Source organism: Cervus elaphus, chromosome 5 (assembly GCF_910594005.1).
Source record: "Cervus elaphus chromosome 5, mCerEla1.1, whole genome shotgun sequence".
NCBI lineage: Eukaryota > Metazoa > Chordata > Mammalia > Artiodactyla > Cervidae > Cervus > Cervus elaphus.
This window is the reverse complement of record NC_057819.1, coordinates 65,404,965-65,432,014: the sequence shown is the minus strand read 5'-3', so window position 1 is coordinate 65,432,014 and position 27,050 is coordinate 65,404,965. Positions and strand designations below refer to the sequence as shown.

At 44.8% G+C, this 27,050-nt stretch overlaps 1 protein-coding gene and 1 long non-coding RNA gene across 4 annotated transcripts in view; one reads left to right on the top strand and one right to left on the bottom strand.

Annotated features, from left to right (window-relative positions):
- Positions 1-27,050, bottom strand: part of TMEM131L (transmembrane 131 like) — a 170,946-nt gene that overhangs the window by 64,690 nt on the left and 79,206 nt on the right. For 2 of the 3 annotated variants that reach the window (XM_043902648.1, XM_043902649.1), the window contains exons 4-7: positions 20,340-20,408; positions 16,077-16,200; positions 14,916-15,032; positions 13,980-14,090 (exon numbers count right to left, since the gene is read on the bottom strand). In XM_043902648.1, coding sequence (XP_043758583.1) covers positions 13,980-14,090; positions 14,916-15,032; positions 16,077-16,200; positions 20,340-20,408 — 421 coding nt within the window. Of the gene's footprint in view, positions 1-13,979; positions 14,091-14,915; positions 15,033-16,076; positions 16,201-20,339; positions 20,409-21,573; positions 21,600-27,050 lie in introns of those variants that run through there. The other variant, XM_043902650.1, reaches the window with a different exon arrangement.
- LOC122694213 lies at positions 1,160-9,506 on the top strand. The gene is made up of 3 exons (XR_006341138.1): positions 1,160-1,183; positions 5,230-5,260; positions 9,391-9,506. It is a non-coding gene; the product is annotated as an uncharacterized LOC122694213 (long non-coding RNA).

The window sequence follows — 27,050 nt, the reverse complement described above, 5'->3', positions numbered from 1 at the left end:
CCTTCAAAAGGCAACAGGATTCAGTTCTAGGAGATATGGGGAAACACACTTCTAAAGCCAGGTACAGAACCTGCAGTGAGACAACTGAGGACCTATCTGCATCTCTAAAGATGGAGACAGCTCTGCCAAGGACTACACAAACTGAGAAGGCAGTGAGGCAGGGAGACAGGAGGAAGATGCCTGTGCCCTGAGGGAACACGTTTCCAAAGTTTATGGAATCAGGGCTCAGTCTGAGAGAAGGCACAGCATTGAGGAGACCTATTCAAGCGGAACCAGGGAGAACCAGGCAGACTGACCCCAGCCCTGTATTCTATACTGGTCTACTGGGAGGGCGTCTCCAACATACGAGCACCCAGTGTGGGGAAGAGAAGCAAATTTAGCACACCCAGAACCCAGCAACTGTATGTCTCTTGCTTTGGGAGAACTCACAGGAAAATATCTAGAGGAACATCTTGACGAAAAGCTACTTCTAGATCAAAAAAGAAGGAAAAGTTTAAAGGGGGCTGTGGGGTTGCACCAGTGACAGCACACAGCAGGAGCTTACACGTGTTGGGGAAAGCAGCTGGTTAGACAGAGACTCATCCGAGCATCCCTGACAGAAGCGGGGACAGGTATAAGCCAGCACAGCCTGAAGGCAAAGAGTGGCAGGCGCACAGCAGGAGGAGGGGGCGCGGGACTGGGCCCAGGTGCTAACCCCCGACTGGCCCCAGCTCCCAGAACGGCACCCACACTTCCCCGTCAGGAGTTTGCTGCAAACAAGCTTCACCTGAAACCAGCGGGATGAAAAGGAAACACCTCCCCAAAGAGCAGATTCCAGGACTCTCTGTGAGAGACCGGGGCGGGGGGGGGGGGGGGGGGGGGGCGGGGGGGGCGGGGACACCACATCCCACATCAGGTGCAGGTCTCAAAGTTCCCCCACCCCCCACTCCATCCCGAAGCAGCACAGGGGCACCACTCTGCATAGCAATGCCTGCAACACGGGCTCCCTGCAGACAGGACAGGACAGACACAAGGCCACCGCAAGCCTCTAACGCTGAGCGCAGGCCCAGGCCTCCCGGAGTCACTTCCCGAGAAAGGAGGCGGCAGGCGCAGGTGGCTCCACCTCCAGTTCACCTCTGGACGGGCAACCTCTGCCCGTGGAGCTCAAGGGCACACGTCTCGGGACGTCCCTGGTGCTCCGGTGGTGAGGACGTCACCTTTTAATGCAGGGGGTATGGGCTCAATCCCTGGTCAGAGTTTTTTGCCTCATGGCCAAAAAAACCAAAACATGAAAAAAGACAGAAGCAATATTGTAACATATTCAATAAAGACTTTATTTTAAAAAAAAAGGCGGGTCTTGGGCTCAGAACAACTGGCACAAACTGAAGCTGAAACCAGAGGATGCTCTCTCTCGGCCCCCCACCCCTCTCTTTGGCAAATGACAAAATACTGGGAACAGTTCTGCTCAGAATTCATGCCCTGAGGGCTGGGGGGCATGTTCTCCAAATTTGGTGGCTGTAAGGTTGAGAATGTAATACTCCTACGTGTCAGAATTCTAGATCAAGAGAGACTTGGTGTTGACCTACTGAGACTCCTGAAGCCCCAGGGAACCCACATACCCTAGCGGGAAGGGGTGGGGGCCAGGCTGGGGCTGCTGGAGCTCCCCAACTGCACTCAGGCACAGGGCACCTCTCTAAGACAAAAGACAAAATAAGCAGTCAGGGAGGACTCCAAATTCTCTGCATGCTAACTCACAGTCCAACATAATCTGATACGGGACTAGAGCCTCCAACTTTCATGTTGTGCCAAGGACTGAATCTCTGAATTTTAAATTTCTCCCTGAGAGTTTTTATAGTAGGAGAGAGTTGATACACAAAAACTTTTTAAAGTGATAAGTGCATTTTAGGTATGTGCCAGAAACTAGGTTCTAAGCTTTTTTTCCATGTATTAATTCATTTAACAGCTATAGCATTCACTCCTAAGAGGTAGCACTATTATCTGTATTATAAACTGAGACATAAAAAGGTTAGGTAATCTGGCCAAGAGTACTCAGAACCAAGACTTTAATCCAAGTGGGTTTTAGAATTCACTTTATTTACATTATACAGCTCTAGGATGGGGCATCTGTACAAGGCTGGAGTTATTTTTTTAATTGGAATATCTTAATTCTGTTATTTGATCCTCTTTCAAAGCTCTGGTGAGCTATATTGGATACTCAAAAAGAATCTGGGATGGGAAACATGAGGACATGAACTTTAGGTTCAGGATACAGAGGGGCTTTGGAGCAGATTGCTGATGAATTATCATGATGCATTTGAGAGCTTCCTGGGGCAAACTCAAGTGTGCACCCCAGTGGTCCACAAGGAACAAAAACGAGGGTTGGTAAATCGACGGGAGAAGGAACAGGCTCAGAAAGGAAGGTGTATGGCCACAAGCAGTCAGCTCATCTCCGTGTCGGGGGCAGGGTTAGGGGGAGGCTTAACCACAGGTAAGTCCAAAGTGTCAAAGGTACAAAACCGAGGAGCCAATGGAATAAGGAAGTTAAACAGGAATACTCGTGCCCCTCTGCCCCAGCCTGCCTGCCCCTCAAGGCAGAGGCAGTCACCTATTGGTGGGCCAGACGACAGGCAGGCTGACAGGGTGGGGACTCTCGGAAGAGCTGGTTTCTTTCCTCCTCTTCTCTACACCCTGGGGAAGGGTGCTTGTCCTGGATTCAAACATCCCTTCCACAAGAGGAAATGCAGACGGCCAAAAGGCACGTGAACAGATCACTGCTAATCATCATGGGGATGCACATCAAAACCACAGTGAGGTATCACCTCACACCTGTCAGAATGGCTATCCTCAAAAAGACCACAGATAACAAGTGCTGGTGAGGATGCAGAGAAGAGGGAACCCTTGTACACTCTAGGTGGGAGTGTAAATTGGTGCAGCCTCTCTGGAAAACCAGGGCTTCCGTGCTGGTTCAGATGGTTAAAAAAAAAAAAAAAACCCACCTGCAATGCAGGAGACCTGGGTTCAATCCCTGGGTTGGGAAGATCCCCTGAAGGAGGGCATGGAAACCACTCCAGTATTCTAGCCTAGAGAATCTCCATGGACAAAAAAGCCTCGTAGGCTACAGTCCATGGGGTTGCAAAGAGTCAGACACAACTGAGTGACTGTCACATACAACGTAGAAAACAGTCTGGAGGTTTCCCAAGGAACCAAAAACAGAATTACCATATGATACAGCAATTCCACACCTGGGTATATATTTAAAAATACAAAAACACTAATTTAAAAAGATACATGCACCCAATGTTCCTAGCAGCATTATTTACGACTGTCAAGATATGGAAGCAACGACAGATAAATGGATAGAGTATACATATATGATGGAATACTACTCAGCCATGAAAAAGAATGAAATTTTGCCACTTGCAACAACATGGATGGAGATTATTGTGCTAAGTGAAGTAAGTCAGAGAAATACAGTATGGTATCACTTACATGTAGAATCTAAAAACTACAACAAAGCAGTGAATCAGACAAAAAAGCAGCAGACTCACAGACATAAAGAACAAACCAGGGGTTACGAGTGGGGAGAGGGAAGGAAGGTGGGGTAAGACAGAGGTAGGAGGTTGAGAGACAGGAACCATTCTGTCATATAAACTAGGCCACAAGGATACACTGTACAGCATGGTGAACATAGCACTATTTTCTAACTATAAATGAAGTATAACCTTTAAAATGGTGAATCACTGTATTCCGTGTACACGTGTAACTTACATAATACTACACATCAACCTTTCCTCAACTTTTAAAAAAGTCCCTTCCAGTGGGCCACACCAAGGTCTACCCTTGGGGACAGGGAGTTAGCAACTCTGGCTCTCTTATGTCAGCTGACTCAGGAGAATGTGGCTTATCAGTAAAATAAAGAAGGCATTTTAGTGTTCCAGCTTCTGATTCTTATCCACCAGTCAGAACTCAAGGGAAAAAGTACTATTTATTGGACATGTTCAAACCTTCTAACAAATGCTTCTAGAATATTTGAACATAGTTAATGTTGTCAGGACAACAAAAAAGATTCATTACCTCCCTGGTAACTCATTTCTCAAGAGTCTGCCTGCCAATGCAGGGACACAGGCTCAATCCCTGGTCCAGGAAGATCCTACACGCCTCAGGGCAACTAAGTCTGCCCACGGCAACTGCTGAGCCAGTGCCCTAGAGGGCTCGCTCTGCAACAAGAGAAGCGGCCCCACGAGCAGCCCACTGGCCACGATTGGAGAGCAGCCCGCGCGGCAGCGAAGACCCAGCACAGCCGAAGGAAGTCAACTAACCGAGAAAAAAGGACTCCTCTCATAGCTTTGTCAATAGCTGAAATCATACTTTCTGGCCTTTTAAGGTGATTTATTCAGTCCTTAGGGAGGCCTGGCACACTGCAGTTCACAACTGAACAACAATTCAATCCTCAAGCATTTATTTACTACAAGTTACGTGATGAGGCTCTGTGCCAGGTGATAAGAAAAAAAATACTGATTAGAACATGACTGCTTCTCCTAAGGTGCTTATAATCTTAATGAAGGAAAACACACACAAACAAAAAAACTTCCTGCATATTGTTCTTGCTATGATAGGGGTCTCTCAGGTTTTTCAGTAAGGAGTTAGTCAACTCTCCCAGCAGGCAAGGAAGGGACTAAGCAAATGCTGAGTTAATAGAGGGACCAGGTAACTGTTCTAGAACGGTGTTGTGCGCTGCCAAGAGAAGAGACTTCAGAGCTGCATGGGGCTGCTGGGTGGGGCTGGGCGGAGAACGGGCTGATACCACACCCGCACCTCTGGGAATCTTCCTGGGCTCCACGGGGATCCCTCCTGGCTGCTACTCGCCAACGCTCTATCTCTTCCCAAACTCCCATCCACTGAATCATATTCACTGGAGGCTTCAATGAAAAAAAAAATTTTTTTCTAATAAAGCAATTTCTTTGCTTTAAAAGCTGTATTCTCAGGTAGGTAGGCAACGGCATATATTTTCCTAACATACAGTAATAACTCTCCAGAGGTGGACAGCCTAATGTTATTAAAAAAAACAAAAAAGATAACTTTTATCAGGCAAATTAGTGTCATTAAAAACATGATTCTACCCAGACTGTTAGGAATTCTTAACTATCACACCCAGAAAAGCTGTGTATCTCATTTAACTAATTATGTAAGATCTCAGGAAAACACAGCAGCTACTGAGGCCTTCAACCTTTCCCTGTTTTTATTTCCCAGCTCCAGATCCTGGTTCAGACCTTCGCAACTGGTGAGAGAGAAACCCGCCCCTTTCCACTTCTCTGCCAAACTGTGGCTGGAGCCGGTCCTCCCTCCCCCCAGCACAGCTGACAGCTTCCCTTGCGCCCGGCCACACTCACTTGACGGGATCAGCACCTCGGTGGCGGCGAGGCGCAGGACTTGGGGCGCCCCCCAACCCCCAGCCTGGCCCCGCGGCCCAGCCCACACCTGTCCCGCCGGGGGGGGGGGGGGGGGGGGGGGGAGGGGGGAGCGGTCCAGGCACAGGGCCCGGCGGCAGCATGCGGCAGGCTTAAGTAGGCAGGAACGCCAGGGCTGAGGTCTATTAGATACCACCCAGAGCATCCAGAAATAATCTCCGCTTTACACAGTGCAGTAAGAGGACACCGTGACGGGGAGGGCGCTCCCATCACACAGGCACAGGGAGGCTCAGAAGGGAGGCGACAGACGCGCTCCTTGCTCCCCTGTGCTGAGGCACACTGGAGACCGGGTGCCTATTTCTAACTTTTCACTTCTCTGGTTTCCTGTGCTTTCTTAAAATCACGCTGTAATTTCTTATCGTCACGATCTCCCTGTGAGAGAATTCCATACTATGATACCACCTCAGGACCCACATATAAAGAAAAAGCACTTTTACTTGGTGGCAACTGTGTGTCATCGGTTTTCCTCTACCTTTAAAGCCTCTCTGTTTCCCATATTGCCTTATAATTCCATCTTTAACAATAAATATTATTTTACAGTGATTCCAATAATAATTAATTTAACTCTCTGAGACAAGGTCATTGTTATAGTGACCTTATAAGCCAGATTCTAAGAGAATGCTAATTTTAAATTCTTTTTTACCCAAATAAATCACAAAAATGCTTCTCAAATCTCAATAGCTTGGATCCAAAACAACACTAAAGAAAAATGTTTAAAAAAAAAAAAACTTCTTTGGACTTTCCTGGTGGTCCAGTGGTTAAGACTCTGTGCGTGTACTGCAGGAGGCACAGGTATAATCCTTGGTCCAGGAACCAAGATCCCACCTGCCACATGGCAGAGCCGAAAAACAAACGAATGAAAATAGAACTCCTGCTTTTTCGGGAGCCTAACACAACTCTATTTACATGTTACATCCCAGTATACACTTTATAGTTATAATCACAGAATGCAGTCTAGCTTATATTCTGCCATCTGCTTGCAGACTTTTCTACATAGCATCGTAACTGTCATTTGGAGCAATGACTTAATATTGTACTATGTTGACACAGTTAAATTTATCAACCCCTTTTCCCACTGTTGAGCCTTTAAGCTGTTTCTACTGTTTTTCCCATTATACAAATGCTGCAAAAATTTTTTATCTGCATTTATCTTTCCTGGAACATGAATTACGAAGTCAACGATATGAAAATCATTACCCAGGGAAACATTTAAAGCAAACTGAGCCGGGACTGCCAATCCTAGCTGTGTCCTCAACCTCCACCAAGTAACCTAAACTCCAAGACCATTCTACAATTTCTAAAAAAAGAATTTTAATACCACCTGCCCTGGTAGTAAATCTGTAGAAGGTCATCTGGTTCATGTGGCAAAAAGGTGAACGTACACAAATCTTAATTATTATGTCAAGGTGATGTGCTATTTGGGGCTCTTAACTCGGATGCCCACTGACCCATCTACCTAATAAAAACTCCGGGGGCTGCCCTTAATGTACTAACCACTGAGCTGATGCTGAGATTATAAAAACGAAGGAGAGACAGGCCCGGGCCCAGAGAGCCTCGTGGTAGAGCAGGGGAAGGAGGCAGCCCAGAACACTCAGTGTTGAAGCAGGCTTGAACCACATGCCGAGGGACCAGCGCAGACGTTAGCCCGGGGATCTGACAAGGAAGGGATAGTGGAACTGGGCCTCAAAGGATGGAAACAGCAGGAGAGCTGGAGTCAGAATGGGAAAAAAAGCTTGTGAATGGGGAGACTGACTGGAGAAAGGGGAGACTGGCTGGAGAAAGGGATGACAAGGGCTGCAGGCGTGAGCAGTCTGTGAGGCCAAAGCTGAGAAGAGCAAGGTGGTATCTCTGAGGATGGAGAAGACGCTGGACCTGGGGGATGAAGGGCCTAGGGTGCCAAGTCAGGATGCTTGTGCTGGGTCCTGCAAACAATGGGGACCCAGCAGGGCAGTGACCGGGGAGAAGGGCTCTGTCTACGGGGACATCACCAGCCCATGTGGCAGGGGCACTGGAGGCAGGAAAGCCGGACCGGGGCATGATCCAGGTGCCAAACATGGATAAGACTGCAACAGAAGTGGAGTGACCTGGGAATCTCACTGAAACCCACTGTCACAGTGACATCGTGTCCACTAGGAATGCTCACTCAATAGAGGTCAAAACAAATAAAAGAGAAGGACCAAAGGAAAAGGCAACTGAACTCCCTGTGTCGGCCGACTCTCTTCCCCCAGAGCAGACACGCATGTGCAGCACAGCAGCTGCAATGTACACCCTCCTGTCCCCTGAACTCAGCCACTGCTAGAGAACTCCCGGCCGGCACCAATTTAGATAGAAGACCAATCACATAAACACTCTTGGCTTCAGCATTAGAAAGTGAGCCATTTAATCCAGTTTGACTGAGCAGGAAAAATGCAAAAGTCAGATATGAATGGACACACACAAAAAGGGCCAGAATGAGCTCAATACTACAAAAAAAATTAGATAACCTAACAATTTTTCATGGGCACCCTAGTTTATTCCACAGGATGAACAGATTTTTTTGATATTTCAAAAAACAAACTGAGATCTTAAACTCAGGCTTTATATTAAGAGGGCAGAACCAATTATAATCTATATGACATTATAAATATTCATACTATTTTCTCCCCATTCATAGAATTAAGATCATCAGTTCAGTCGTTCAGTTGTGTCCGACTGTTTGCCACTCCATGGACTGCAGCACGCCAGGTTTCCCATCCATCACCAACTCCTGGAGCTTGATCAAACTCATGTCCCTCGAGTCGGTGATGCCATCCAACCATCTCATCCTCTGTCATCCCCTTATCCTCCTGCCTTCAATCTTTCCCAGCATCAGGGTCTTTTCCAATGAATCAGTTCTTTGCATCAGGTGGCCAAAGTACTGGAGTTTCAGCTTCAGAATCAGTCCTTCCAATAAATATTCAGGACTGATTTCCTTCAGGATGGACTGGTTGGATCTCCTTGCAGTCCAAGGGATTTTCATGAGTCTTCTCCAACACCACAGTTCAAAAGCATCAATTGGTGCTCAGCTTCCTTTATGGTCCTACTCTCACATCCATACAGGACTACCGGAAAAAGTATAGCTTTGACTAGACAGATCTTCGTCGGCAAAGTAACGTCTCTGCTTTTTAATATGCTGTCTAGGTTGGTCTAGCTTTTCTTCCAAGGAGCAAACGTCTTTTAATTTCATGGCTGCAGTCACCATCTGCAGTGATTTTGGAGTCCAAGAAAATAAAGTCTATCACTGTTTCCCCATCTATTTGCCATGAAGTGATGGGACCAGACCACCTTACCTGCCTCCTGAGAAAATCTGTATTCACATCAAGATATAACAGTTAGAACTAGGCATGGAACAATAGACTAGTTCCAAATTGGGACAGAAGTACGTCAAGGCTGTGTACTGTCACCCTGCTTATTTAACGTATTCAGAGTACATCACGCAAAATGTGAGCTGAATGAAGCACAAGCTGGAATCGAGATTGCTGAGAAAAATATCAATAACCTTAGATATGCAGATGACACCACCCTCATGGCAGAAAGCGAAGAGGAACTAAAGAGCCTCTTGATGAAAGAGTGAAAAAGTTGGCTTACAACTCAACATTCAACTAAGATCATATGGGCATATTTTATTTGACCATTTTCCCTAAATGCATGCTCTTTTAAAAATGGAGGGCAGAATATCAAACAAAACCCTTTTCAGGGTACTTAATTATAATCGGTGAACTGAGGTTGGGCTCTGTCTTGGGGTTTTACAAATGCTCATTTAACAATCAAGCAAGATACAACGGGCTCAGTGGGGAGCTCACAGGCCTGTAAACAGACTGAAGGAGGGGATAAGCTTCTGCTTTCATGGATTAGTTAAGCTTTCCTCCAGTTTGTATCCCTAAAATAAATCCTTTTTTTTTTTTTAATTTCCCTGGCTGTACAGTGTATAAGAATCCGCCTGGGGACACGAGTTTGATCCCTGATCTGGGAAGATTCCACACACCTTGGGGCGACTAAGCCTGCTCACCACAACTGCTGGGCCCGGGTGCTGAGACTCCTGAAGCCCATGCACCTGGCGGCCACGTTCCCCAACGAAGAGGCCACCAAAACAAGACACCCACGTGCCGGAACAGAGAGCTCCCCTCCTCACTGCACCCAGAGAAAGCCTGAGTGCGGCAGCAAAGACCCAGCCCAGATGGAAAGTAATCTGTTAATTTTAAAAATCAAATAAATCCGTGATTTTTAAAATTGCATGATTTAAACTTGATTTTGTAATAGCTGACTACATCTTATCTTGGAAGATAAGACCAAGTACTGCCTGTCCCTCTAAGTGAGGCAGCGTGTGGTAAGCTACAAGGAAAAGTGAGCTGACGTGTTCTGACTGCATGAAACTTCTAGCTGCTACCTTAGGAAGCAAGTTTAAGTGTGAGCAAAGACCCTATCTGAAAGATCCAGGACATATTCATTTCTGCCTAAACCCTGCTCTTTAGCTTCTTTCCACCACATACGCCATCCCACTTCATCCTGAAGAAGATTCAGTTGTGAGCAATCCCTCCCACACATCCTACCCCTTTGAGCGAAATGACTTCCCACCCCAGATGATGGTTTCTGGACAACAGGAAGGAAGGAGACAAGAACAGGTGGACAGAAAGAACATCAAAATAAAGACACTCCTTTCTGAGAAAGGACAGCTGGCAACCTTACATCCATTTAAAACAATACAAACACATTTTATGTCTGTGGTTCAAATGCAAAAATATTGTAATCAGGACTTTCTCTGAGGAATGCCATAATTAAGTCTAAATTTTGTAGGCTCTTTTGTTTCCAGGTGTAGTAAACCTTGAAAAAAGACTTTAAAATTTCTTTTTCTGAATCACCATAAAAATGAAAGAAATTTAGTGATTTTTAAGAGAATTTTTTTTTTATATTTAGATCTCTGAATACTGGGCTCTAACAAAAGATCAGCCAAAAAAACTGAGCTTTATCTACAATCTCTTGAAATGTATTCTACAGTGTCACATCAGAAGAGCAGGGTCACTGTGCTGTGTTCACTTGCTCTTACATTTCCTGGAAAATTCGAGAATATCTAACAACTGTTTGCTGACCAAAGGAGGAGGCTCAGAAAGTGACTTGACTAAACTCACAGATCCCAGTACAGATGAAAAGGAAGGAGAAACTCTACGGCTGGGAATGGAGCCGAAGCTGACAGATTCAAGGACGAGCCGAGACAACCCAGTGGGGGAAGAACTGTCTGTTCACCAGAGGTACTGGGACCACGGGAAATGCACGTGAAAAGAATGAGCTCGGAACGCAAGCTCACGTTCCACGCTAAAATGAAGTCAAAATGGGCCACAGACCTCACTGGAAGAGACGAACTTTAAACTCTTAGAAAAAAACATAGGAGTAAATCTTCAAAACCTTGGGCCTCGCTAGATATGACACTAAAAGCATAAATGATCAAATAAAAAATAAGTAAACTGAGTTCATAAAAATTAAAAATAAAAAGACAACCTACAGAATGGAAGAAAATATTTACAAATCATGTCCCGATGAAAGTCTAATATCTAGAATATATAAAGAACACTTACATCTCAACAATAAAGACAAAAAACCCAATTTAAAAATGGGCAAAGGATTTGAATACACATTTCTCCAAAGAAGATACACACATTACCAAAAAGCAAATGAAAAGATGCTCAACATCATTAGTCATTAAGGAAATGCAAATAAAAACCACATGAGATATCACTTCACGCCCACTAGGATGGCCTTATAAAACACAAAACAAAATACAGTAAAAAAAAAAAAAACAAGCCTTGGCAAAGTTGCAGAGAAACTGGAGTCCTCATATATTGTGGTAACATTATAAAACAACGGAACCACTTTGAAAACAGTCTGATGACTCTGCTCAAAGTGTCAGACACAGAATCATCCTGAGCCAGCAAAGGTTTACCTCTCCACATATACCCAGAGAATAGAAGGCATGCGTCCACACAAACTTGTCTGTGAATGTTCACTGAAACAGTCTTCATAATAGCCATAAAAACGAAAATGAATTAAATGTCCACCAACTGATAAATGTTTAAACAAACTGTGGTGTATGTCTATACAATAGCGTAGTATTTGGCAATAAAAAGGAAGGAAAGATTGATGACATGAATGAAACTTGAAAACATTTTGCTAAATCAAAGAAGCCAGTCACAAAAGACCACACAATTCATTTACACGAAACGTCCAATACAGACACATCTATAGAGACAAAAAGCACAGTAGTGGCTGCCACGGACTAAGGCAGTGAAAACGCTCTAAAATTAGGTTGTGAGATGGGGTGGGTGATGGTTGCGCAGTTCGGTGAGGAACTGGGGAGGCACTTTAAGTGACTGAATTTTGTGGGATGTGAATTACATCTTAATAAGAGCTATTAAATATAAACGAAAATGCAAAGAAGGGAAAAAAGAAACAAAGAAGTTTCATACCAGCCAGAGCAGAACATAAACCAAGGAGGGCCCCCGCTGTGCTGGCCACAGGGCACGGCGCAACAGCCACCGCGCCTGTGCTTGCGGTGGGACCTGCAGGGCCTTCCCGGGCCCCTGGGACAGCAGGCTCAGGCTGGGCCGCGGAGAGGCCGCGAGGGCCCCGTCTTCTCGGGGCTTCAGCTGCACAGAGGGAAGGAGACACGGTACGGGATCGTCTCACGGGATATGAGTCCTCACGGGAAAGGGCGCAGCTGTCATTAAGTCTGACCAAGCTCGAACCAGAACGGGAGAGGCAGCAGGGTCCCTGGAGCGCTCAGTGAGAAAGGGTGGCGCGCAGGCGCACCCAGGGGACGCCGGGGAGGGGCGCCGGCGACGCGGCGGGACCGGCGGCGGGAGCGGCCGTGAGAGCAGGGGCGCGGAGGCCCACGCGGGCCGCGGAGGCGCGCCAGCCTCCCAGACACAGCCCGTGCCGCTCGGGAAGGGGCTGCTGTGATGCCCAGATGACGAAGGCCCGCACGTGGGGAAGGGCAGAGGCCGTCAAAGCAAGGCAGAGCGGATGACAGGCAAGCTCTCATCCAACCAAGGCCTCTCTCCGAGGCCCCTAATTCCACGTATCCTTAAATCAGCTCCATTAACTGAGGAAATCTGAACACCCGCCTTGCTTTTAATGCTTTTATCACCATTAACACGGCACCAGGCATTCAGAGCTCTCACTCACAGTCAGCACAGAAACCTGACCCATCATAGCTCCCTCATCTCCGGCCACCGAAGGACGTCCCAAGATAAGGCTGAAAGTGCTCACAGGAAAAGCCTTCGCTGTCAGCACATGCAAACTGAACTTTCTCTAGGCTTTCCAAGCCCTTACAGAATGCAGGTCAGATCAGCGCAGTCTCTGGCCTAAAACCTTTCAGTATAGTCCACTGGTTTTAGGACTTAAAGCAAATCCAAATTTGCAAATTAAATCTTCCTTACAATGCTGAGGAAGGGCTATTTCATTTTATAAAAAATTTTTTATAAAAAATGAAAATAGGAGTAATATTTTAAATCCCTAAGAATAACATGTTTGGTGGCAAAGTGCCCAGACATTACATTATAGGTAAATTAATTTTTCTTGTCTCCCCACTGGAATGAGAGCTCCATTGAGACAGAAGTGCCAGACCAATACCTGGCCAAGAGCAGAGGCTCGGTGAGGCAGATGGTGAAGGAAAGCCTGGATACCACGACCTACAGAAGTCCAAGCAGTGGGTTTTATTTACTCACTGAATGAGTAGTAGTAGTGAGTAGTAGTAGCAGTAAGGAAGTAGCAGTAAGGAGTATATAAGTAGCAACATATGTTGATATATATAATATCATATATAATATGTTGAGTCAAGAGCTTTTGGAATGTCAACAGTTGTCCACACAAGGAAATATAAATAATCAAAGGGAAAAATGGACAACCCTATAAGCTGTTCATGAAGTGTACATTAAAAGAATTTTAAGGTACTATTACATATACCTACTAAGACATGGAAAACCTTTCTTTCTGGTGAGCCACACCCAGGCAGGACTGGAGGCAGGTGGGGAGGGAAGATATTTGCAGGAATGTCATTAGTGGTGACCAGGGAGGGTCTGGCTTCCTGAAAAGCACTCTGGCAAGATTAACAAGCTATACAGAACAGTGCAGTCTTTAACTACAGAATCCTTTTTACAAAATACACCCCAATGAAATAGGTAGTCCAAAAGAAAAACAAAGCTGTACAATACGTACACCATCTGATGACAATAATGAAAAACTGGACACACTGCAGTGCCCAACAGGACTATGCAAACTATGAAACAGCAACACCATGAACCACGCCGCCGTCACCAAGAAGTGTACGGACTCCTCTGACACTCTGCACACACATGTTATTTCCGTGTGTACCAGGGTTTTCCCCAAAAGCAGAGCACGTTAAAACTCCCAATTCTGACTATGTGAAAAGAGCTGTTGGTCCTCTCCATCAGACACCAAAATGTAGCGGCTACAAAGCTGGGTGTTTACCAGCATTCAAAATAAACGTACTACTAAAATCACCTGTGTTTGCGAAAGCTGAACGCTCTGGACCTGTGGAAGCAGAAAGTAAGCATTCGGAAGCTGCTCTGCAGACCCTTTTGCAGAGACTCTGCGAGTACCAATTCCAGATACCTGCAGAAAAAGAAAAAGAAAAAAAAACTGAGTTTCGAAACACATTTGACACAACACTGAAATACTTTTCCAAAGGAAATCTGTGTTCATCAACTTGGCCTTCAAGACTATTTATCCAGTTATTATACTCATCTCTGTCTACTTAAAAAACTGCAACAAAAGTTGCTGTATTTAAGCTGAGTGTTTCTCACTGTAGCAAATCTTTACAGAAATAGATAGCTTTTCTGATATGGGACAACAGTTGAATGGAATTCAGGTAGACTTAGCCACAAAAATGCTAGATCTTGGCACTTAAAGATGTCACAGACACCACTCAAGATAAAGATTTCTGACTGTTTTTGTGAACAAAAACAAAAAGACTCCTGTCCCTTGCCCCCCTGCCATAGCTTTGCTACAACAGGGAGCCCCTGAGGACTGGCCTCCAAGCCCACAACCAGAAATAGTCCTCAGCCCAGGAGAGGAGGGGGCAAGAGTCTCAGAAGCGCTCAGAGCCCCCAGCCCTGGACTGCTTGAGGTGGAGGTCGTGAGCTCTGAAACCCCACTGTATTTTACACTAGAAAACTATACAGCGCGTTTCTCTGTTTTGTTCCAATGCCCTTTCGAGACCCAAGGTGCGTTCCAGCCCTGCACTCTACAGGGAAGACAGCTGCCCATGAGCAGTGCAAAGAGGCAAGCTGGTGAGCTGAGCATCAACTAAGCAGCCTTATGTTTGAACGACACAAAACCAGGTGGCATCATTTCCAAAAGGCTTTTTTTCCTTTAATATCCAAACACCTTCATTAAATCAGCAGCCAAATTATATGACCAAGAGAAAAAGCTACTTACATGATAAGAGAGGACTCCATGTGAGGAGGTATTAATAAATAAAGAACTTTCAATGCTTCCTTCTTCAGTGGGTAAGAAAATAATTCTGAAGGAAGTTTTCCCCATTGCTGGAATTACCTGAAAGAAAGGCACTTCTTTAGCCACTTGGAATGGCCCTTCTTTGACAAATTATCTTTCACAGATTTTTTTTTTTACAATTCCAGATATTGGCATATTCTTGCACCCTTGATTTATACATATCATGGATCCCTGAGAATATCCAAACAGATCAACACCCAAAAATCTAAAAGAAAATATCAAAAACACCGTGGACTTAGGGCAAGACTGCTCTCAGCCCAGCTGGAGTCACATGCCCCACATCTTTCCTCTCCCCTTCTCTTTCTCATCCTCGTGTTCAAGGGCCAGTATCTACACGGTTCCACCTCTACTTAAGTAACAGAACCACCAGTGTACAAACATGCTGCTGCTTAATAAAAGCCAGGGACAGCGTTCATCTGGACAGACTGCCCAGATCTGGACAGATCTGTTCATCTGGACAGATACCAGGCTCCCCCTTACACCACCTCCTGAGTCCCAGTATTGATTTTAAGAAACGGTATCACATAAACATAGTAAGGAAAATAAGTAAACTCTACTAGTAACCTGGATTTTCATTAAAAATTAAAGGTAAAGTGAATTACTAAAATTAAAACTATTAGAAGACTAGAGTTTGGAGCTCTGTGTTGATGCAAATAAGCTTCACAAGGAACCACTCGCCCTCTCTTAGTCCTATACTAAGAAAACAGTCTAGTAGGCTGGCCAGGTTAAAAGATCACCACTATAAACTTGACTAGTTACTACATGCTTCAGCATTTGTAGTTATCATGAGACAAGCAATATTAAGTTTCTTTAACCATGAAAAAGTCACACTGAATACACACGCATTACCACCTAGTTTCAACTCTTTAAACTTTTCTTTCCACGTCAGTATCAACAGCCACAAAATTATGAATCTGAACAACTGAAAAAATAAATGCTAAAGCAAACACACAGAAGGAAAGAGCTTGGGTAGCAGAAAACGGAGAGACAGGCAGCAGAAAGTAAAAAAACTGCAGGCCAAAGAAAGCAAGAAAAGCTGGCAGCCCGCCACAGCTTAGCTTCCAAGAGCTGGTCCACACTCACCCTGCAGTGAACGGGAGGCACATGGAAATGTCTCGCAGCTGTAAACACAGAATTCACCACAACCTCACTCTCCCTGCTTGGGTTGTAAGCGTAGAGAATCTTTGCTGCAGGCTGTCCCAGAAACCTAGGTGGGGAAGAGAAGAAAATGCAAGGGTTAGAAACAAAATATCCATCCATTCATCCACCCATCAATACATATACACAATCTAACACAGAAAGCTGTTGATCTTCATTAAAAAGTTAAAAACAATCCTATTGCTAATAGAATAATCCTACTGTTAATTCTATCCACAAAGAGTCCAAAAAACTTTTTTAATTCTTTCTTTTGTAAGACATTTATGCCAGCCCATAGCAGCATCCCACTGATTTTTGTATTAGAAGAATTCAACCCTTCTAGGCCATTATTAAATAGGCTTCCCAGGTGGCGCTAGTGGTAAAAACACCTGCCTTCTAATGCAGGAGACATAAGAGACTGGGGTTCAATCCCTGGATCAGGAAGTTCCCCTAGAGGAGGGCACAGCAACCCACTCCAGTATTCTTGCTTGGAAAATCCCACAGACAGAGAAGCCTGGCGGGCTACAGTCCAGAGTCGCAAAGAGCCAGACACGACTGAAGCGACTTAGCAAGCACAGGCTGTTAAATGCCTGCAAAAAACACCTAGAGGGAACTAGGTACCTGTCTGACATGGGTCTCTAATTTGAATGAAAATATATTTAGAAAAGAAACTGTACTCATAGAAAAATCCAATTTTCTTAGGGTTCATTTACTGAGTAATAAATTTAAATAGACTTTTGGGGGGAATGGATTTTAACTAGCAAAGAGACTTTATTAAGTCTTATAAAAGGAAACTTAATCATTAAACACCATTCTTTTGAGAAAAATGAAAACTCTGCAGCACTTTCAGCTTTGGCTCTTATCCATTTAAATCATGAGTCTTTCAAAAAACTTTAATGAAAGCTTTGGCTCCTCCATCCAAAATATGCACACAAAAGTTTTATATATACTTTCCATGACCCTCACAGTAAGAGTTTCTGTTCTTCAGCAAACACCCTAATCAGGAAACCCTGGTGCCAAATCTTTTCAGCAAGATCTCTGTCTAGAAGGCGGTCTCTCACAAAGAACTGCAAGAGGAAAGGGACTGGTTTCTGGCCTACCTACCTGGAGCTACCTGCAAGATTTCCTGGAATCATTTACTCTGATCCCTGCCACCCAATACCGAAGTCATCTAGTTAAGCGTTGTGATAAATAGACAGCCAGTAAAAACTTCACTGAAGTCATCTCTCTAGTTTTAACACCCTCAGTGGCAGAGACCCAAATAGACAGTTCTCATCAGTATGGCCCAGAAATAAAACTACATTTCTAAATTCAGCAAAAGACCATCTACATTATACTTGTGCTTCTCTGATTTTGTTCCAACTTCTCTGACATTAAAAATGTGTGCTTTAGGAAAAACTAAATGCATACTCTTTCTCTTACAAACAATGGGGTTTCCAAAATACTGTATTTGCCATCAATTCCTTGAAGTTTTTCTTTCAACTTTTCCTCCTACTTTTCATCACAAGTCTTAACTGAAAGCTTAATATGTTCAATATGTATTTTAAAAGTCCTTAACAACCAGTAACAAATAAAATATATATCAGTGTGATTAAAACTTTGATTTCTTTAGAGTGTTCTTAAATAATGCAACTAAAATTTTTCTGTACTATCATATATAGCAGGTCACCTCAGAAAGCCCTAGGTCAGGAGTACTGGGCTCGTATCTGCCTTTTTCTTCAATTAAATTAAATAAAAACTTCCATGATTTTAGGTTTTTCAGTGAATAATCTGAATCAATCAGCAAAGTTACTAATACTTATCTCATTCACATTGTTGCATATAAGACTTTTAGTTTCAAAAGATACAAATGTCTCCAGAGCAACACAAAACTGCCATGTTGCAGAGTCCAGTAGCTATGTCCCCCAGAAACCTCACCAGACCTAACAGAAAATGCTGGCCAAAACCTAGTTACCACTGTGCTATTTTTATCCTATTTTTTTTTTAAACTCTATTTTTAAAAGTGTCATGAGGATAAGAATTTCCTTCACAAGTGACAACTGGAAGATACTCTATTAATTTAATACTACAAAAGAATGGTTAAAATTTCTTATGAATGATCAGCACTTTTAATCTCAGGACCAGAAGAGTATTAACCCTTAAAATAAACCCTAAGAAGCAGGCAGAGGGTAACAAAATAACATGATCCTCATTCTGTATCCTAGAGAGAAACCAGAGCTGTGAGAAGGGATGAGGTTTGCTCAAGGTCAACGTCAAAATAAACAATAGCAAAACTTGACCTAGGGCAGAGAAGAAATGAGGAGAACGTGCTGGTTAAAGTATGTCTAATGCCTGTAAATTGGGCCATTTGTTAGAAGTAAGATAAAACCTGACTTATTTTTTTAATGCTCTGATTTGGGCTGTATTTTGTTATCACTGAATGACTGTTTTAAACTTTAGCAAAAAATAAGGTTCCCATAACCACATCCTAGATCTCAGTTATGAGAAAAATAGCATAGCACATACTGGCTTAGAAATCAAGATTTACTGCCACTTCTAGTGAAATAACCAATAACCTTGGGGAAAAATGCATTATTTCTCAGCACAAACATATGAGCATCTATAGTACATGCTCAAATATAGATATATTTGGAAATAATTCTCTCTCTTTCAAATAACACCTATCTCCACTATCCTTCCAGGATTGATATAAGACTCAACTCACAAGAGAGAAGATTGTATTTTAGAACTGTAAACTACTACATAAACAAAACTGAATCATCCAAAGGTGATTCAAGTCTAAAACTTAGTAACCTTTTCAAGTCGAAAACTTTAAACATTTCTTTTCAACATGACTTAACAGCTATCAGAACCGGAAACTGATGTGCAGAGCTAAGGAACATATGCAGACAACGCATACACCCGTGCATGGGCACTGGCGGCAGGACTTTTATATTGACAGAGTAACTATACTTACAGGCAGCCAGTGTCCCATGAACTGGAATTGCTATCACAGTCTAACTGTATTTACTACTATCCCTCTTACGGTATCTACCAATCTATAATATATAAGTAGGTCCTGCATTAAGAGTTCTCTTAACCATACTTTGACAGAAGCAAAATAATCTCTTGGAAATTGAAACTGATGAGGTTTTATTATAAAATCTCATCCTTTACTTAAGAGTAAAAATATAAGAATTCAAAAACAAAAAAGCAGACGCCTAGAATTTTGTAAAATCAGCAAGTTCCCTTTGCACTTTTGTCACGTCTTCCTTTTAAACACTCTCCTTAAAAAGTTCAACAATGTACTCCTAAATTTAAAATTCATTATTCTTCACTGCAGCTCTGATCTTTTGATGATCAGAAGGAAATGGAAGAAGGATACCAGATGAATGAAGGACACACCAGGAGAGCACCACTAACTCGCCCCAGATGCTCTCCCAACACCATGGTTACTTCACTCACATAACTTTTTTTTGCAACTCAGAAAAGTTCTTCATAAAGCTGATGTTGCAGGATGCTAAAACAAGCAGAGTTTTTAATCCTGAAACACTCTTTTACTTCCCCTTGAAACTCTACATGAAATTGCATCTATCCACTACAGCAAAATTCTACATCCAGTGAGTCTAACACTTCACATCTTAAATTTCACGGCAACCAACATGAGTCCTAACGTTCCCTCCTGAGAACAACTTCATCCTTCTCTTAATTTCTGAGTTCCCAAATCAGTCCCTCAACTGACACTCAGATCACCCCCTTCATCTCATGGTTCTCAACAAGAGGCACTGTAAGGAATTACAGATTCCACTCTGTCTTCCCCACCTGTTCCCAAAACCCCAATCACAATAACTAATGCATGTACAATTTTGAATCCCAAAGCACAAGGATCAGTAAAAACAAGTGAATAAGTGAATCTAATTTTAAAAATTCAGAAACCATTGATATGTAGAGTTTTTCATTAAAAATAACCTGCTTTGTTTCAGAAAAACAAGGATGTAATACCACAGACTTAAATTATAAGACATATTTATTAAAAACTAAAGAAAGGACTAAAACAACTCTTATACTCTCCTTTTCACAAGAAAGTTCCTTTCAACAAGTTCTAGGAACAGTTATCTCTTGATATTATCTATTTAAAATATATTCAGTATCATACATACATTAAAAATATCCTGAAAGTAAATAGTGTAAGTAATAAATTGCTAAAAATTATAAGGAGAAAATACTTACTGAACTCCAAAATCTAGAACTGATGGCTGAAAATGTAAGCCTTTTCCACTAAATAGCTTGTCTGAGAAGCTAAAAAGAAAAGAAAACACAGATTACAGATTAACTTTTGTTTGTTGTATGCTTTTGTTGAATGCCAAGTTAAGAGGCTATACACTTAGGCTGATAACTCTCATAAGATATAATTTTACCCCCTAAAACATGAGTTTGAGCTAGATCTTAAATGGTAAAATGTTAATAGCTAAATTATTTGAAGTCTAATATAATTCTATAGCTGCAAAAATTTAAGTTGCCAACGTGTGTCTGACTCTTTGCTACCCCATGGACTGTAGCCCACCAGGCTCCTCTATCCATAGAATTCTCCAGGCAAGAATACTGGAGTGGGTTGCCATTTCCTTCTCCAGGGGATCTTCCCGATCAACCAGAGTCTCCTGCTGCACTGGCAGGCGGATTCTACTGATGACTACTGAACCACCAGGGAAGCCCAAGATACTCTTAGATTGTGGTTAATACACAGCTTTTATAAGCATTCAGATAAAAATGGAGATAGATTTAATTTTGAATGGGCTTCATTTCTCGATGAATTCAGGAAACATATCTATTTTCACAAGCCCCAAATCAAGAAAAAACACAGGGATGGGAATTGAGGGTAGGGGGCTGGAGAGGGAAGGAGCTCTGCCTTCTACTTTCATCAGATTAGTTATAACAGGAAAAGGACTGGGAGCAAGGGTTGCCCCTTCAGACTGAAATCATCACCAAGGCTGTATCTTTAAGATTAACAAATCAAATAAAATATCACACAGCAGGTCATATTTTGAGCAGTTGTTAATCATTATTATGATTTCATTTTCCTTCAGAATCAAAACCCAGATATTAATATACCCAAAAAGACACATTAAAAATAAGCCATAACAATATATATGAATAAAGACATAAAATACAAAAACTACATACAAATATATAACATATATAATATAAAATATGTGTGTGTATCAAGAAACTATTAACTGCCATATAACTTTTTAAGTAATTTTTTTTAATCCGTTTTAAATCTAGCAGTGTGTACATGTTAATCCCACACTCCCAATCTGTCCCTGTCCACCACCTTCCCCTCCGGTGTCCATAACTGTGCTCTAAGGCTGTGACTCTGCTTCTGTTTCGTGAATATTAATAAGTCCATTTGCATCATGTTTTTAAGATTCCCCATATATCACATATTTGTGTTTCTCTGACTTACTTCAGAGTCATACAACATCTTAAAATCCATGTATTCCAAAAATACTTAACTTAGAGAAGCTCCTAAATGTAGCACACATAGCTGTTTTCAAAGAGTCAAGTTCTCCCAAATAACAATCTTTCCACTGTCTCCTCCCACCAGAAGCCCGGCACCGAGCACAATCCAGAGGCTGGAGTGGACATTCGCGTCCCACACCTGCCGGCCCACAGCACTGCTGTGACCTGCGGCAGGCCCGGCTCCCGCCCGTCCTGAAGGCGCCAGAGTGCAGAGACCAGAGACCCCGTCCACACCCTCAGCTCCGGGTGAGCCCTGGCTGCAGCCTCTCTTCCCTCCCCTCTTCTGACTGGACCTAAGCTTCCCTTCCTCCAGCCTCTCCCCTTAGAGCCCCGTCTCGGTTCTCTTATCTGTGTCTCCTTTGTTCTACATCCAGCATCACCTCTATTAATAATAAAGGTGACACTTTGGTCTCCCCTCTGCCAACTCTTTCCTTGTGTCCATGTCAAGAGGTATCTATTTACTGGGTGCTCTCAAAGCCTAAAAGGCCAGGACTAACTCCATGATTTGCTTGCAAAAACAGGCCACAAACACATCCAGCTGCCTCCAGAAATGTTTTGAAAAGCCACAGGAGGCCAATGGTCATAAAGAGTTGCCAACATCAGATGCACCAGAGTCACCCCCACTACAGACCGAGCTGGCCAGGGCTCAGCATTCAAGAAAGAAAAGAAAACAGGCAACTTCACATGCCAAAAATTACCTTAGAAAAGTCAGGCTAATGTGTTAGTAAAAAGTAAAAGAGTCAATGACAGTCTATCTCATGCCTCGTATACTGAAGGTGAATTTATCGTCAGATTTCGCACACAGCTTCTGAATGAAGACGAGCTTTGGAGGATTTAAGTAATTCACCCAAGATCACATAGCTACTGAGGAAGAGCCAAAACTCCAATGCAGATCTGTCTGGCTCAGAAACATGAACCCTGTATGGAGTTCAAGTCTATCCAAGTTCCTGTGACCTCCCCAAGGAACCAAGGTAGTCTCGCCTGCCAGGAGAGGAAGAGGCTTTGGAGCCATGACTATCTAGTACCGAACGAACTGGTCACTTAGTATCCGTAATATGAAAATGACAACAGTGTCTGCCTTATAGTTATCAAGAGGTTAAAATGAAATAATGATGTCTTTGCGTCATGCCTGGCACATAACGCAATACCTATCAGATCGTGTTACTAAGAGGATGACTCTCATATAGCAGAAAAGGCAATGGCAACAGATGGAGAGACCATCTGTTGAGCTTGGAGCAGAGAGGACCCTGGGATTTAGAAGTCCCAAATGGAGAAGTAATTACCTGTGAATAGAACAAGTGAAACAGAAACCTGGGCTGTCTTATACCATGAGTTTATGAAAGTGCACAATCAGGAAGTTCTTCACACCCAATAAAAATAAGACATTTAAGGGTCAACCTAAAGCAAAAGCGTAGAAACAGCCATAATTTCTCTAACTTCAAAGAGGTCAGAGATCTTAGAATGGAGAAGTAAAACCATGTCAATATTTCTTCCAAAAGTCACAGAACAGATACATCTTTCTCATTTGGTCAGTTTTAGCTCAACTTACTTTTACAATCTGGAAACTGGATTAAGTTACACAAGGAGATGGTGGGAAAGGACAGCCCACTTTGCACCTATAGCAGGAACACGGCACAGAGCCAAAACAGAACAGAGACTGCAAACCGAGATGGGGCTCTGGTCATGGGCCCCCTCGTCCACCCCCACTGCTCCTGCAGACGTCCACTCCCTGCAAAGAGCCACCCCTTCCCTCCGCTGCAGGACATGTGGACAAGGAATTCCACACACGCTTTTTTGAAAGAATATCTTTGCCTAAGAGTATTTGACTTTAACTTCTCTTTTTTAAAAAAAACTTTGGCCATCATTTATCTCTGTATATAAAATAAAGAAACACAGTTCAAAAAAGTGGCTAATATGAGAGGGAAAAATTTGCCTGGAAATGAGAAGTGAATGAGAAGGTCCCAGCCAAGAGCTCCTATGTGACACAAGGCTTGTTCTCCTCGGTCTCCTCCTCAAGGGGGATGGGATGGGGGTGGGGGCGGGGGGAAGGGATGGGTGTGCCAAGATACTTAGAAAAGGGTTTAGATGTAAATTACATCCTAGGAAAATTATACCCATCTGCCAATATCAGGCACACCCTTTAAAAAATTCAGCCCAGTAACAGGTATAAAAATGAATTACCTCTAAGCAACTGTTCTGGCCATTCACAGATGTTACCTCACCAAGGTTCCCGACTTGGGAACGAGCATCAGGGCTCAGGGGCTGGTTCCAGTCTAGCAGCCCCCGGGTTCAGAGCACCCGGCTGCATGGGGTTGCATGGGGCTGGTTCCAGTCTAGCAGCCCCCGGGTTCAGAGCACCCGGCTGCACGGGGTGGGAGGCGCAGCCAGCTCAGAGGAGCCCCCCCTCCAGATCATGATGCAGGGGGCCAGGCTCACGTGCCAACAGGCAAAACTCACAGGTCAAGCCAGTGCAAAGACAGGGAAGGAGAAACTTCCTGCAAGAGTCACGAAAGGCTTCCGGGCTGAGGCTCCACGGACAGCTATCCTGGAGGTGCCTCCAGCCAGGCCAACAGCTTCAAGAAGCACCGGTCACTCTGGAGAATGCCATCTGAGCAGCTGGGGGCTCCAAGCAAGCAGCAGAGTGCGGAGTGCAGAGCGGGTGCAAGCAGGGAGGATGGAGCGGGCGGATGGGGGCAGCCCTGAGACGGCTCCAGGATCCCGAGGGTAGGAGAAGCACATGAGGTCTGCAGGGCAGGGGCCTGTGCCTGACCTCCTCCTCCAGGTCTCACTGGTCTCTGGGAAAACCGCCGCAGCCCACAAGCGGGTGGGGGCTGCCATCCTCCCCAACCAGGGAGGAAGGAGCCTCACGTTCCAGCAGGGATCTGAGAAACGGTGACTACGGAAGGTGGGGCGGGGGGGGGCTGCCTGGTGGTCCACACCCCTAAATGGACCAGTTCTCATCTGCTCTGAAGCCCCGCTGACTACAGCCAGCTGCCTTTTATAGCCAAACTCTTTCAATGGGGGGGCAGAGAGAAAGAGCACTTTTTTTTTTTAGGTCAACCACGACAATGGCTTTAGGCACTGGATGAGGATGAAAAGGTTGCAGCGGTCTAGATGCTGAGGTGTTGAGGAAAAACATGTTATGCTAATGAGCTCCTTCATGAGCCACTTACTGGGCTGTTTTTCTCTTAAGAAGCTGAGCACCTATTCAGATCCCAGAGCTGGGAAACCTCTGGGAAGGTAGGGATCCCTGCACTATTAATCTCGCTGGACCCTGAGCAGGAAATAGGGCTTTCTGAGTCAGCCGCCATCCCCAGGGGTCCTAGAGGAATTCAGTACCGGCCCTCCATGCAGTGGACTGGCACTCGCCCTGTAGGGAAGGAGGAAGCCCCAGCCTCCTGCGGCCGCCAGTCAGACGGGCAGCCTCAGGGCAAGACCTGCCGCCCCCACCAGCACCGCCACCCAGAGGACTCCTGGGACCCATCCGTCCCTATCTGAGGGCCTTCCCTGGAAACACAAATGCCCAGGGCTGCCTGACTGATGAAATGAGTTCTGTAACTACATGAGTTATAACATCATAATCATGGTGCTACCAGTTGCTTTCTGCTTTAAATTTAAAAAATACTTCTCCCCATAACTTTACTAAAAGGGAAAAATATGAAATACACATACATGTCTACTTAAGTTAGAAATGTCATTCTTCCCGGTAAATTAATTAACTTGCAAGCAACCACTTAAAAATGGAGGCAGAAACCCACATTCTTCCCCATTAAGTCCCCACAGAGGGAGAAAAAGTCATTTGGTAGAACATGATTTTCCTAGCTGCTTCTTTTTTTAAATATTTATTTATTTGGCCACGCCAGGTCTGAGTTGTGGCAGAGGGATCTAGCTCCCTGACCAGGGATTGAACTGGGCCCCTGCAGTGGGAGCACAGAGTCTTAGCCATTGCGCCATCAAGGAAGCTACCCAGTTTCTTCTACTAAAAGGCCTGGGCTTCACGGTCAAAGCCGAGGGACATTCTTGGAGCAACACCAACAGCAGTGTATCGGAGGCGCCCTCACTGACAAGGCTTCCCTGGTGGCTCAGACAGTTAAGAATCCGCCTGCAACGAGGGGGGCCTGGATTCGATCCCTGGGTGGGGAAGATCCCCTGAAGAGGGGAATGGCAACCCAGTCCAGTATTGTTGCCTGGAGAATTCCAAGGACAGAGGAGCCTGGTGGGCTACAGTCCGTGGGGTTGCAGAGTTGGACACAACTGAGCGACTAACACTTTCCCTGACAAGAGATCTGGGGTTGTAAGCCACCTGGCTCATCGGTGGTCAAGTCCTCCAAGGCCAGGACCAAAGTCCTCCACGCCATTCTGTACCGTGAGTTGCTGATGACCGTCTCCAGCCACAGAGGAGGTGTTCTTCTCTCAGGGACGACCCCCGGCTCCCAGCCCCATCCTGCCCTGCCCGCCCCAGCGTTTTCACTGTCCCCTTGCCTGCACCTCCTCCTCCGCTTCCACACATGGAACTCACAGTCCCCCACTTGGGCAGACGCCCGGACGCTCCGCACCTGCTCCAACCCCTCTTCGGCCCTTTGCAGTCAAGGTGCTGGTGAACGTACCAGCGGCAGCATGCACGTTTACTGAGCACTTACAGCATACAGGATGCTGAGCCAAGCACGGGGGTATCCCACGGATACCCGTGCACCCAGTGGAGACCGTTACGACACATTTTCACGCCTAGGGACACAGATGTGCTGAGCATTTAAACAACCTGCGAAGGCCCATTTGGTGGCTGGTGGCTGAAGGGGCCTGTGAGCAGTGCCCAGAGCCCCTCCCCATCTGCCTCCCACCCCACTTCTCTCCCACATCCCGCCCCTCCCTCACTGAGGCTGCTCGTGCCAAGGTCACCAAGGGTAACAAGCTGGGACCTGAGTGCTGAGCTGGCCCACTCCCTCCGCCAGCTCCTCCTTCCCAAACTGCCCTTCTGTGGTTTCTGGAAGTCTGGCCCAGCCTTCCCCGCGCCCCCGCCCCGCCCCCGTGGCTGCTCCCGCTCTGCCCCCTCCAGGCCCTCTTCCCCTGCTCACCCCTCCCAGGCTCACCCATCACCAACAGTGTCACGCTCCCATACAAACATCTTGGTTCCTCTCACTGTGCCACATCATCAGAGCTTCCTTTCCCCATTCACAGATTTCACCCCTTCTGGGCTATTTGCACAAGGGCCAGTTCCAGGTGACCCTGGAACAACACTGGGGCTCTGGGGCTCCGCCTCCACACAGTCACAAGTCTGCGTGTAACTTTACAGCTGGTCCTGGGGATCTGCTCCACATTCTCAGTTCTGCACCAGAGTCAACCAACTGTGGCTCATGGAGTCCGTATTTATAGAAAGAAAGCACGTTTAAGTGGACTTGCGCAGCTCAAACTCGAGTTGTTCAA